Source organism: Galeopterus variegatus, unplaced genomic scaffold (assembly GCF_000696425.1).
Source record: "Galeopterus variegatus unplaced genomic scaffold, G_variegatus-3.0.2 Scaffold2402, whole genome shotgun sequence".
NCBI lineage: Eukaryota > Metazoa > Chordata > Mammalia > Dermoptera > Cynocephalidae > Galeopterus > Galeopterus variegatus.
In genome coordinates this window covers 404,410-418,524 of record NW_007728513.1, presented here as the reverse complement: position 1 = coordinate 418,524, position 14,115 = coordinate 404,410, and the positions used below count along the sequence as shown (strand labels likewise).

General features: G+C 42.0%; 1 protein-coding gene across 1 annotated transcript in view; it reads left to right on the top strand.

The window, feature by feature from the left end:
• Positions 1-4,703: 4,703 nt before the first annotated feature.
• MARCH5 (membrane-associated ring finger (C3HC4) 5) overlaps positions 4,704-14,115 on the top strand; it is a 63,139-nt gene continuing 53,727 nt past the window's right edge. The window contains exon 1 of the mRNA XM_008581601.1: positions 4,704-5,064. Within this exon, the coding sequence (XP_008579823.1) occupies positions 5,030-5,064 (35 nt within the window). The 5' untranslated portion in view covers positions 4,704-5,029. The remainder of the gene's footprint in view (positions 5,065-14,115) is intronic.

Genomic DNA, 14,115 nt, shown 5'->3' with positions numbered 1-14,115 from the left:
GATCGCAACCCTCGGTGTTGCGCCCGCACCTCGCTCAGCCAGTGAGCCCCCAGTCCCTATATAGGATCCGAACCCGTGGCCTTGGTGTTATCAGCACTGCACTCTCCCGAGTGAGCTATGGGCTGGCCCTAATACCCACTCTTCTTTTGGCCACAGTATAACAGATACTTCCTCAGAGAAACTTTCCCTGACGTTCCTATCTAGATAAAAATCCCAAACATCCCTGTCTAGGTCAAATCCCTAGTTATAATCTCTCACAACACTATGTACCACATTTGCAATTTAACAAATTTATTTATGTGATTATCTCTCCCACTATAAGCTGTAAACTTCACAACGGTAAAGACTGTGCTTGTTTTTGCTCATCATTGTATCCCCAGTGCCTAGCTTAATGCCTGTCACATATATTCAGTAAATGCTGTTGTTAACACCAAAGGGTTCGGATCCCTTTACCAACCAGCTGCCCCCCTGCGCCAAAAAAAAAATATATATATATATATTTGTGTCAGATTAATTAATAGATTCAAGGCCTTTGTCTTTGGCGGGGGGGATTTTGGCCACTGGTCAGTACAGGGACCTGAACCCTTGACCTTGGTATTATAACACCATACTCCAACCGAATGAGCTAACGGGCCAGCCCAGATTCAAGGCCTTTTCAACAATTCCCTATTTATTTATTTATTTATTTATTTATTTAAAAGATGACCGGTAAGGGGATCTTAACCCTTGACTTGGTGTTGTCAGCACCATGCTCAGCCAGTGAGCGAACCGGCCATCCCTATATGGGTTCCGAACCCAGGGCCTTGGTGTTATCAGCACCGCACTCTCCCGAGTGAGCCACGGGCCGGCCCAACAATTCCCTATTTAGCCAGCTGTTTTCGTCCGTTTTACTTTGCTCTAACAGAATACCTAAGATTGGGTAATTTATAAATTACTTATAAATCTGGCTCATGTTTCTCGAGGCTGGGAAGCCCAAGAATGAGGGGCCACAACTGGTGAGGGCCTTCTTACTGCATCATAACATGGTGGAAGGCATCACATGGCAAAAGAGTGCTGGAAAGAGTGGGAGAGAAATGGAGGGACGAATTCACTTTTATAACAAATTCACTCTCAAGATACTGACATTAATCCATTCATGAGGGCAGAACCCTCATGATCCAATCACCTCTTAAAGATCCCACCTCTCGGGCCGGCCCGTGGCTCACTCGGGAGAGTGTGGTGCTGGTAACACCAAGGCTGCGGGTTCGGATCCTATATAGGGATGGCCGGTTTGCTCACTGGCTGAGCGTGGTGCTGACAACACCAAGCCAAGGGTTGAGATCCCCTTACCGGTCATCTTCTTAAAAAAAAAAAAAAATGTCCCACCTCTCATCATTCTTGTATCGGGGATTAAGTTTCCAACACATGAACTCTGGGGGACATATTCAAATCATAGCACCAGCCAACCATATTTTCCACTTACACACAGAGACCTATGGTTTGAGTTACAGAGGTTAACTCCTCTCTTTACATCTTTTCATCCTTATCCAGACCCAAGATTCTTCTCTACCTCTTCACCTAACATGATTCCTTCTCTCGCTTCAAGGTAGAGCCAAAATTCCCTGTTTCACAGAGCTCTCTTTAACATGCCAACCCACAACAGTGTCCTGTGAACTTCTACATCATTTTGCATTTCTATGTCATTTATTTGGCATTTCCTCACATGCTGTCATGTTATCATTATATATTTTATGTGTAAGTATCTTGTTTTCTTTTTCTTTCTTTCTTTTTTTTTTTTTTTAAAGATGACCAGTAAGGGGATCTTAACCCTTGACTTGGTGTTGTCAGCACCACACTCTCCCAAGTGAGCTAACCGGCCATCCCTATATAGGGATCCAAATCTGTGGCCTTGGTGTTATCAACACCACACTCTCCCAAGTGAGCCATGGGCTGGCCCTTTTGTTTTATTTTTCTAAGTAAAAACATTTTTAGGTAGTTTCTATGCTCCTAAAGGATATTTATAGTTTAATTTGCTACTAGAATACACATGCACATCATAAGTTCTCTGGAACTTACTGTAGCCTGCAATGAGGACTCAGTCTGCAGTTTATCTCCAAATCTGGCAATTGACAGGTCTCCTTGGAGGGCTCCTGAATATATTATACCATTTTTCTATGGATGACCTCCAGGGCCCCTTTTGGTAGCCAATTCAAAACAAGCATGATGGAAGAACATTAAAATAATATACTATTTTTAATTTCCTGACATATTTAGAGCAGTTCATACTCAGTTATTTCTAAATCCATTACAGAATTATTAAAGTATTCTATAACTCTTTAGGATAACTCAACATCATCAATCCTTGTTCTTGTTTTCTGAAGCTGGTAGAATCTTTAAATATTTTCAGTAGATTAAATTCTATTTTGAAATATATCTCTGAGGGGCCGGCCCATGGCTCACTCGGGAGAGTGTGGTGCTGATAACACCAAGGCCACGGGTTCGGATCCCATATAGGGATGGCCGGTTAGCTCACTGGGTGAGCATGGTGCTGACAACACCAAGTCAAGGGTTAAGATCCCCTTACCGGTCATCTTTTAAAAAAAAAAAAAAAGGAACCTCATACTCATTAGCAGTCACTCTCCATTTTTCCCCAACTCCTCCAACCCTATGCAACCACTAATCTACTTTCTGTATCTATGGATTTGCTAATTAGCATTTCTTATAAGTGGATTCATACAATACGTGGTCTTTGTGACTGACTCCTTTCACTTAGCATCATGTTTTCAAGGTTTTTCCATGTGATAGCATGTGTCAAAACTTCATTCCTAGATGGCGGGTTAGCTCAGTTAGTTAGAATGAACAAATAAAAACTTCATTCTTGTTATTGCCTAATACAATCTATTGTACGAATATACCACATGTGGCTTATCCATTCATCAGTTGATAGATATTTGGGTTATTTCCAGTTTTTGGCTATTAGGAATATGCTGCTATGAACATTCACAAACAAGTCTTTGTGCAGACATATGTTTTCATTTCTCTTGGGAGATACCTAGAAGTGGGATTACTGCGTCAGATGCTAACCACTCTTAAGATGAATAATAGAATTTTTTTTTCTACTTCAAACGGTATTTAACATAGCCAGGAAACTGACTTTTCATAAAAATGCAAAGTCAATCTGCACAAGGCTTTGCTATTAACAGAATTTTATCATATTTTCCAGTTTAAGTTCAAACAGAAATTCTAGGATGAGGTGAGAACTTTTAGTGTAAATCATAAAGCTAAATGGAATTTGCATTAATCAATATGCTAGGATAAAATTCTGTTTGCAAGTCCAACTCCTTACGGCTGACAATTGCTTAAAAAACAAATACACCATAAGGGAAGCTTTACACGGTACAGGAAGCAAAAAATCAGAATTTAAACTATTAGACACCCTGATTAAACAAAACTCAGTACTTATTTTCCTTCCCTGGGGGGGGGGGGAGGGCTGTTTCTCACTTCATGAGAAAAAGGTGAAGTATTAATTCCTCAATCCTTTCATAAAAGCGTATTTCAGAAATTGAGGGCCAGATAAACTTCTGGTCACATGTTATTTTTTTGTTTTTGGTTTTATTCCTGGCAATACTATAGCATATATTCAGATATATATATCCAGAAAACAAATTTTGAACAGATAACTAAGGGATGGTTGTAAACAGCTACATTTTTAAAAAAGAGAAAAAAATATACTTTCGTTTAAAGAAAAATCAAACACCTTGCAGGAGAAATTACACGTAATCAAAGGAAAACTATCAGACGTCCTACCAATCACAGCACTAGAGGAAAGGTCGTCCAAAACACGCATTCGTTTTAGCCAACCGCTCTTTGCTCCCGCCTGGAGAGTCACAGAATAACCCTACCAGTGATTTACGATTCCTCCCTTTTCATACCCCATCCACCTGCTTGGAGGTGTCAAGGAAACTAGAAATGGTTAACAGTGACCAGCAGCAGAGAGAAACAAACATCCTTGACAACCCACAGCTGAGTAAGCAAGAGCTGTTTATTCACGAACATGTTCCATTTGCAGACTGTCGGCGAGCCCTTGAAAGCCCAGGCACATTTTAGAAGGTTCCTAGAGAGGGAGAGAATCATGTTTTCTCCCCCAAACACACACCGAGAGGCTCGGGTGGAAACCTTCTGGTCAAGGCAGCCCCTAACCCAACCGCCCTCTCAGGAACAACCTCACGTACTAAAAAGCATCTGACCCCTTGCGAGGGTTGTGTAACTCCCCCAAAATGGGCTATGACGCGAGAGAGGATGGCCCCAGCGCCGGGGGGCTTCAGAAGGAGCTTCTGCCACCCCCACCGTCACCACAGCCCGCCACGGCCGGGGGTGGGGACCCCGACGAGAAATGGCCCTTCAGCCCCCTCCCTTCACCTGGCTCGGTCCCACCTGAAGGCAAGAGCTGAGGAGAAAAGAAACAGGCAAGGAGGGGCTGACCTTGTTGCTACTGACAGTGAAGCGGCACATCCTGCTGCTTCCCGCAAAGCTCCCCGAAGGACATTCTTCCCCCTGGAGGAAGGAAACGGGAGGGCGCCGGCCGGGCGGCGGCTGGCGCGGCGGCGGTGGTCCGGGCGGGCTGTGCAGCCTCTAGCGGGGACGGTTCGAGGACTACATCTCCCAGGCTGCTCTGGGCCGGCCTGCGTCGTGACCCGGGCGCGCACGGAGGCGGTGACTCTTACCTCACAAAGGTAGCTCCTCCGCCGGCAGCAACTCGGCGCCCGCGGTCCATGGACCGGAACCCAGGGCCGACGAGCAGGAACCCGGGCCGCGATCGCCGCCTCCCTGCCCCAGGCTCCTCCTCTTCGCTCCCCACCTCCTCCTCCGGAGCCCCGCAGGCCGCGCACAGCCACTGCCGGACTCGCGGAGCCGCCCTGGGAGGCTGGGTGGCGGGTTCGCGACTGCCGCCGGTCTGAGGCCTACTCCGCCGCCTCTCAGTGCTATTGTCCCTGGGCTTGGCCGTGACCGGGTCCCCCGAGGAGGGGCAAGTGCGCCGGCTCGGCAGAAGATGCCGGAACAAGCCGTACAGCAGATGTTGGACAGGTACGGGCAGCTTTGGGGGAGAGAGCGAGCCGCCGACCCTCGCTCTGGCCCTGCCCGCACCGGGCCTCGAGGCTCTTAGGGAGCGGAGCCCGGCGTGCCGGGAGGAGTTCCACTGCCGGGGGACCGTGAGAGGGGCAGAAAGTTTGGAACCTGTACTTGGGGGCATACAGAGCGAGCGGCCTGGGTCATAGGCTTAGAGCTAAACTTAGTGAAGGAGTGGCGCCTAGTTTTGTTGGAACACCGTTTTGAAGTGAGAGGGTCTCGTGCTAACCCGTGGAATTAGTTTTTCTTACCCTCTAACCTTACCTCCCGAACTGTATTGTAAAGTGTCAGCGATGTCACTGGCAAGAAGAACCAGATTATCTTTCAGGGAAATAACTCCCTTACAATTTTAAGCTCTTTCCGAAAACCAAGGATAAGCGTTCTTTTGGAAAGCCTGATAGGCTGGTTTCATTCTTCCTCCCTCCCCACCCCCGTTCCCACCCCTAAACTGTAAGGTCAGAGTATCCGCAAGGGAGCTTTAACGGTCAGACCAGAGTAGAGGTTATGGAAAACAGCCATAAGTGACTCCAGCACTGAACACTTGGCATACTTTACAATCCTTGGAATCACTGAGAAAGTTTCAGCTTTTACTGGTACCAGTTGCCCATTTCTGGGGGTCTCCAGTCGGTAAAACTTTTTTTGTGAAGTCGGTTGCACCGCCCTCTACTGTTCAAATTCTAGTCCATGGGTTCTACCATGGGTTTTTGGAGGGTCTAAATTCACTTTTTTCCCTAGCCAGGTCTTATTTCCTGGCATAGCCACTTGTAGAAGCTCGTTCATAATGGTTATGGTTGCTTTCAACTCTCAGTAGGCATCACTTGTCATCCTATTCAGCAGGTGGTACAGCTCTTTGTGCTGAGCAAATGTCCAACTGTAAAGTGTTTAATGAGGACTTCCCTTAATTGAGATTATACCCAGTTAAACGCTGTTTGGGTCTGCCACACCCAGAACACAAATCACCCAAGAGTACAACTCTTCCTAGAGAGGCAGACATTTCCTTTGGAGCTTAGAATTTTGAGAAATCTGAGTAGATAGAAATCATGTCACTGACTTTTTTCAGTAATCCAGTTTCAGGTCAATGTCTGATAGTTACATTTACTACCACTTTTTTTTTTTTTTTAAGATGACTGGTAAGGGGATCTTAACCCTTGACTTGGTGTTGTCAGCACCACGCTCAGCCAGTGAGCTAACCGGCCATCCCTATATAGGGATCCGAACCCATGGCCTTGTTGTTCTCAGCACCACACTCTCCCGAGTGAGCCACGGGCCGGCCCGACTACCACTTTTTTATACATGTGGTTTACAAGCTCCCAGAAGGCAGAAACTTATTCATCATTATCTTGAATCCTAGAACAGAGCCTGGTACTCAGCAGGTAATCAGTAAATATTTGTTGTATGAACTAATTAGTGAACTTGTTTTTCAGTTTCCCCAGTTGTCTAGGGGTCTGATAATTTACCAGGTTTTCCTTTCATTATAATTTAACATATTGGCAAATTGTGGCATACTAAAATATGCCCAGAGGAGACCACCTCCTGCCACTGACACTTTCAATCAGAAGAGACCCTATTCTGGTGTAGGGTATTTTGTAATTAATTTTTTCTTCTGAGGGCCTCCTGCTTTCACTTTTAGAAATGTAGTGACTTAGAAAAATTCTTATGTCCAAAAGCTGACTGGCTTTTCATATGCTCTTCCAAGATTTCCATAAAAGTCAAAAGAAACCAACGCGTGTTGGTGAGGCATTTAAAACTTCTCAACATTGGGCCAGCCTGTGGCTCACTCAGGAGAGTGTGGTGCTGATAACACCAAGGCCACGGGTTCGGATCCTGTATAGGGATGGCCGGTTAGCTCACTGGGTGAGAGTGGTGCTGACAACACCAAGTCAAGGGTTAGGATCCCCTTACCGCTCATCTTTTGAAAAAAAAAACCACTTCTCAACAGAAACTTGAAAATTTTGGCTGCCATTTACTGAAGCAGGTAACTGTAACACTGGCTTACTCTCCTCTTTGTACCTTTTTGACATACCTCAAGGTTGATTCTTTTTAAAATTTTTTTTTTCTTGAGACCGGCCTGTGGCTCACTTGGGAGAGTTCGGTGCTGATAACACCAAGGCCACGGGTTCGGATCCCATATAGAGATGGCTGGTTCGCTCACTGGGCAAGCATGGTGCTGACAACACCAAGTCAAGGGTTAAGATCCCCTTACCAGTCATCTTTTAAAAGAAAGGAAAAAAAAGTTTTTTTTTTCTTTTTGCGGCTGGCAAGTACAGGATCCAAATCCTGGACCTTGGTGTTATAACACCGTGCTCTAACCAACTGAGCTAACTGGCCCCCCTTAAGGTAGATTGTTAACTTGACTTTCAAAGGCATTTATTTATTTATTCATTTTATTTATTGAAACATAATTGATTGTACATATCTGTGGGGTACAGTGTTGAATATCAATACCTGTGTGCAATATTTGATACTCAAATAAGGATAATTAGCATTTTATTGTCTAGGTCAGTAGTTTGCAACTTAGGTCTGTGTTAGAATCACCTGGGGAGCATTTTTAAATATGAATGGATGCTTGGACCCTACCCAAGACAAGTTAGATCACAAGTTTCTAGAGGGTAGGGCCTGGGCATCTGTATTCTCAAAAGCCTTCTAGATGTTTCTGATACGGCTGAAAACCACTGCCCCAAATCCTAGGTGATTGTTTCATGATAAGAGGTAGTATGGCTGGGCCAGCCCGGTGGCGCACTGGATAGTGCACCGCTTGGGAAGCACGGCGGTGCTCCCGCCCGAGGGTTCGGATCCCACATACAGACCGGTTCCCGCTCACTGGCTGAGCGAGGCGCGGGAGCAACACCGAGGGTTGCGATCCCGTTGCCGGTCCCCAGTCCGGGGGCAACACTGAGGGTTGCGATCCGTTGCCGGACACGGAAAAAAGACAAAAAAAAAAAAAAAAGAGGTAGTATGGCTTAGTGAGGAAAGCTTGGGCTTTAGAGATGGAAATCTTGAAATTCTAATTTTGCCACTTACTGGCCATGTGACTTTGGACTTAGATTCTGAAGCTATATATTCTCATTTGTAAAATAGGAATATCCAGCCTCACAGGACTGTGTCAAGTGAGAACATGTATCTTTATAAAACAATGAAACACTATTCATATGTGTTAGGTAGACAGAAGTTACTTAAGACTAGTGTAAGTAGTATGGCAATTTTTCCCCCATCTCCTTTCTATTTACTGTCATCTTAATTTGAGCTAGCCCTACATGTAGAGTGAATAGGGATACTCAACATGGTTCATTTAGGAACAGTGACAGGCCCAACAGACTAAAATGTATCAGCCTATTCGGGCCTAGAATTCTATTCATAAATTTGGCTTTTACCTGCCTTGGTCTTTGGGTCGCAATTTTTGAGGGACAGAATTTAGCTCAAATACTTGTCCATGTGTTTATTTCTTTTTTTTTTTTAAAGATGACCGGTAAGGGGATCTTAACCCTTGACTTGGTGTTGTCAGCACCACGCTCACCCAGTGAGCCAACCGGCCATCCCTATATGGGATCCGAACCCGTGGCCTTGACATTATCAGCACCACACTCTCCCGAGTGAGCCGCAGGCCGGCCCCATGTGTTTATTTCTTCAATACAGGTTTATCCTTGAGCAGACTAAAGAAATGTGTATAACATACTTTGGTTGCTTCTAGGTAAAAGTTATGTATTTTTATAGTGAATCAATTATTAAACCTTCATATTTATTGGATTTATTTGATAAATACTGAGTGTCTACATATATGCCCAGTACCATTCACACAGTAAACATAAGGAAAATGCCCATGTGAAGCTTAAATTCTAGTGATGTTTGTTCCATAAACTGTAAGAGTGAAGATTATTTCAATTGTAAAATGAATGGTATGTTCAATTTATACCACTTAATCTTGCAGGGTTTTTAAAATAGTGGTAACTTATTAACAGCTGAAGTTGAATTACCTTTTCCTTTACATATAACTAACATTATTTTAGCTACTGTTCATCTTGATTAAATTTGATTATTGCAGTATTTGTAGGTGGAAAGAGTATATATATTTTCATTGTCTTTCATTTTTATGAACAATAAGCAACTGTTTTATGTAAGTTTATTATTTGAATCTTTTAAGTTACTGTGGGTAAACAACTGAGAATGGTGGGAAGCAGTGACTTTTCTAGTGTCATGAATGATTTGGGATCACAAATATCATTGCTCTGAAATTATAACCAGTCATAAACCCTTTCTATCAGGCTCCTTGAACCTTGGTCAGCTTCTCTTTCCTTCATTGCTATACTTCTTCCATTATATATTACTTTCTTTGTCACCATCTACTTTGTCATTTTTTTCTTAAAATTTCTCAAAGTCAGGGTTAAATGTATAGAGAACAATACAGATAATATTGTAATAAACTGCAGGAACGGACCTCATATTTGAAGCCTGAGCCTGCTGAGAGATGTTTCTGAAACTTGGTTTTTTTTAAAGATGACTGGTAAGGGGATCTTAACCCTTGACTTGGTGTTGTCAGCACCACAATCTCCCAAGTGAACTAACCAGCCATCCCTATATAGGGATCCGAACTCGTGGCCTTGGTGTTATCAGCACCACACTCTCCCAAGTGAGCCACGGCCGGCCCTTGCTTCTGGAAACTTGATTTTTGCTTCCCTCATCTCACAATAAACACTGAACAAATTTGTTGAGGGTGTTTTGCATCACTTACTTGCACCTAGTGAGTAGGCAAGGAAGGCAACCAGAGTGTCCTTAGAACAGTCAGATGGGAGAAAAAAACATAAGGAATGGTCTGTTCCCACCCTGGTCCCTGCCCCCAATGGCAAAGTGAATTAGAATCCTCACTCTGTGATGGTGTTATTAACCACAGATGTATATCCCTTTGGAGACCAGGGAAGCTACACATGGGTACTTCAAAAAGATAACACAAGTCTTTCTATAAATTTTTGACATAACCTTGTACTCTGATAGGAGCATGCAATATTAGCATGCTTCCGATTTATGTAACAATGTCTTAGTTTCCATTAAAGCAATTTCACATTCTCTTTGTCAGTTGAAATCTTTTTCTCAATCACATCACTATCCCATTTTGACAATTACAAACTAATACCTGGAATTAAAAACCATTAATAGGCTGGCCGGTTAGCTCAGTTGATTAGAGGGCAGTTTTATAACACCCTGGTCAAGGGTTCGGATTCCCATACCAGCCAGCTGCCAAAACCCAAAAAACTATTACAGTTAGTTATATTTGCTTCCATCTGTATATGTAAAAATTACAGATATAAATTATTGCAGATAAATCCCCTTTGACTCCTCTCCCCAGTCTCGTATCTTCTCATCCCCACTCCTCTATCTTAAAATGGTTTTATATTCTTCCAGCCTTCTTGGTTTAATTCTTTTAATACTTAAAAGTATTAACATACTAGTCTTATTTTCCCTTAATCCATTCCCCTGCTTATGACATTTAGGTTCTTATTTTCTCTTTATTATCTCTACTTATAATTTGACTTTCATTCCCGGTTCTTATCCTTAGGTCTACTAAAAGTATAATAAAGGTCACTTAATAATTTTTTTTTCTGGCAGCTGGCTGGTACAGAGATCAAACCCTAGACCTTGGTGTTATCAGCACCTTACTATAAACAACTGCGCTTACAGGCCAGTCTCACCAATAATTTCTTAATCAGTAAATGTAATGATGTTTTCTTGGTCCTCACATCCTTGACATATACTGTACATAACAGAGATGAAATTGATGACACGACCCCCTAACTTCTTGAAACTACATTCTATTATACCATTCTATTTCTTTTTCTATCTTTTGCTTTTTTTCCCATCCTTATGTATCACCTTCAATCCCTAAGTATGGTTCAATCCTTAGCATTTATCATTCTGGAAAAGTGTACTCATCTATCTCATTTTGACCTCTGTTTGAGTGACTACCAGATCTGTGACTTTATCTCTGACCTCTTTCCATTATTCCCTTCAGTGCCTCATTTCTAGCTGCCCCGTGTACATTTCCATTTGTGTGTATACAGAAATACCAGTCTATCTAAAATTAAACTACTGATATTCCCCTGTCTTTTACTTATCTTGACATTTTAATTTTTAATCTTTGATATGACCATCCTTCTAGTCTGTCATTTATAAAATGTAAGATTTTGTTTGTTTTGCTTTTTTGCTGTCTTCTTTCAAATCTACTTGTTCATCAAATATTGTAGATTCTTCTTTCTCTGACTCTAGTTTTTCTCTTGATCCAGTTGGGCTTACAGTGTGGCAACAGAAACGGCCAAGACAATTATAATCATGACATTTTCATACTTGAAAACCTGCCAGTCTCTATATCACCTATAAGGATAATATCTAAACTTTCAAGAGCCTAATATGCCTTGACCTGTTACTATAATCCAGTCCCCAACCCACCTTAACCATCCTCTTCTGCACCTCCACTTCATTGTCCCCTGAATATATCCTGCTCTTTCATGTCCTTATTTTTGCTTTAGATGCCTTCCTTCCTCTTAACACCTGGCCAACTCTTACTCATCTTTAGAATTCAGCTCAAATGTCACATTGAAGCCTTGCACAGCTCCCCTACAAAGAGTTAGTAACTCCTTCTTATGTTTCCATGAACCTTTACACATTTATTAGAGCATATCACATTATATTGTAAATTTTTAAATGTACTTATCCCATATCTTGAAGCTTTCCACACACACATATCCTTTACCATCACTACACCCATTCAACTGGAAGTTTGTTGAGAACAGAAACTGCCTGTATTCCCTATCCTATTTCTCCACAAGGGCCTAGCACATAGGAGACCCTCTGTTGAGTCGTAGTGTCTTTCTTTTCATTCTTATGACATATCAGTGCTTAAAATAATCTTGCAGAAGCAGCATTTTTAAAATCACCTCATTTGCTCAAACTTCTGTATTTTCTTATTGCTTATTAAGGTTAAGTTCAAATTCTTTAGCCCGGCCTTCAGGACCCTCCATAATCTCATTATTATTCACAGACATTTATTGTGCTCCCTATTATGTTTAAGATATTGAGTATATGGTTGGCACCAACTACCTTTTCTAAGCCTTTATTCGCTTTATGAATAAGTACATAAGTACATAAATCTTTTACCTGGACCAAACTGGTTTGCTCACTTTCCTATGAACACAAGGTGTTCTTTTTGGCATCTTGTCTTTCAAAGCTATACCCATTCTTCAAGAACTACTTTAGGTTCTTTCTGCCTTTGTTTATAAAGCTTTTTTGACCACTTCAGCCAGAAATAGTTTTCACCTCTTCTCCTGACTCATGTAGCAATTCATCTCTAGTGCCTCCTAAGTCTTTACATGTTATAGTTCCCATAGAAGATGGCAATATTTACTTTATGCTTTGGTGGCTGGCTAGTATAAGGATCCAAACCCTTCACCTTGTTGTTAAAACACCATGTTCTAACCAAGTCAGCTAACCAGCCAGCCCAGAGGATGATAATATTCTTATGGCCCATTGGAGTGAACTGAAAGGGATTTGGATCTCTGGAGGAAGCTTCTTAATGGCTGCTTAAAAGTACTCTAGCAAAAGTGAAACGTAATTTCTTGTACTGGCTGTAGTTTCCTAAGAAATGAGAAATGGAAAATTTTCTCAGAATTATTGTATACATATGGCAGCATGATGCAGTGAAAAAAGCTGATGTTTTGTAGTAAAAGCCTAGGTTGCATCCGTGACTCTGCTTACTCTGGGGCCTTGGATACATCACTTAACTTTTCTGGGCTTTTGTTTCCTTGTTTAAAATGGAAACAATTGTGCTTTTATGGCTTATGAAGATCAGAGACAGAGCACGGCATGCATATACACTTAACAAACCATTGCTTTCATTGTTACATATTTGCCTTCAGCTTTTCCCTTTGGTAATTTGTCATGATTGTGGTTATAGCTCTTTGATAGATCCTGATACTTTAACTTCCATTCCACTTGGGTGAACAGACATATAAAGGGATCTTTCAACTCCTTGATGGTATATTTTTTATCCAAAATACATGGGGTATGACACTTTTAATCCCAAAATAAAACAAGCAGTATGCAGTTTTTCCCCAGATCTTTCTTTTTTTTTTTTTTTAAAGATGACTAGTAAGGGGATCTTAACCCTTGACTTGGTGTTGTCAGCACCATGCTCTCCCAAGTGAGCTAACTGGCAATCCCTATATAGGGATCCGAACCTGTGGCCTTGTTATCAGCACCACACTCTCCCAAGTGAGCCACTGGCCGGCCCCCCCAGATCTTTCTAATAGTCCCAGATAAACACCTGCAATTTGAGTCTGCAAAGATAGGCTTTACTGTCAGCTGGTTTTTTTTTTTTTTTTTTAGATAACCATACCTATCTTTCTTATGTGCCAGGGAGAGTATTTTATTGATAAGTAAAGTTCTCTCCAGGGAGAGTATTTTATTGATAAGTAAAGTTCTCTCCCCCCACTTTTTTCTACACACTTTAAAAATAATCAGATAAATTGTGGATGAATCACAAATGGACCCTGTGAAGTGAAGTTGTCTCTTTTACTCATCCTTTTCCAATTTGTTTGTCATATCTAGCTTTATCTTAATAAAACCTTCCTGCTCCAACCACGTTGGTCCATGAACATAATCATTCCTGTTTCTAAGTTGCTTATGCTGGTGTTTTTTTTGTCTTGTTTTGTTTTTTTAATTTGAATACCCTATTCTTTGCAGATCTAGTTAAGAATCTTGCAGGGATCACCCAGGAAACACTACATAAAACATGAAGTGCCAAGAAAAGGTTTTAGAAACCATCCGTAGGGCTGCCTGGTTAGCTGACTTGGTTAGAGTGCGGTGTTGATAACACCAAGCACCAAGGCCCCCATAATGGCCAGCTGCCAAATAAAAAAAGAAAGAAAGAAACCATAAGTAATACAGAATGTTCAAGACAAGAGTAAGAAACAAGGGATGAAACAGCTGAAGTTTCATAGAAAGGAGAGGACTGCTGATGAGGAT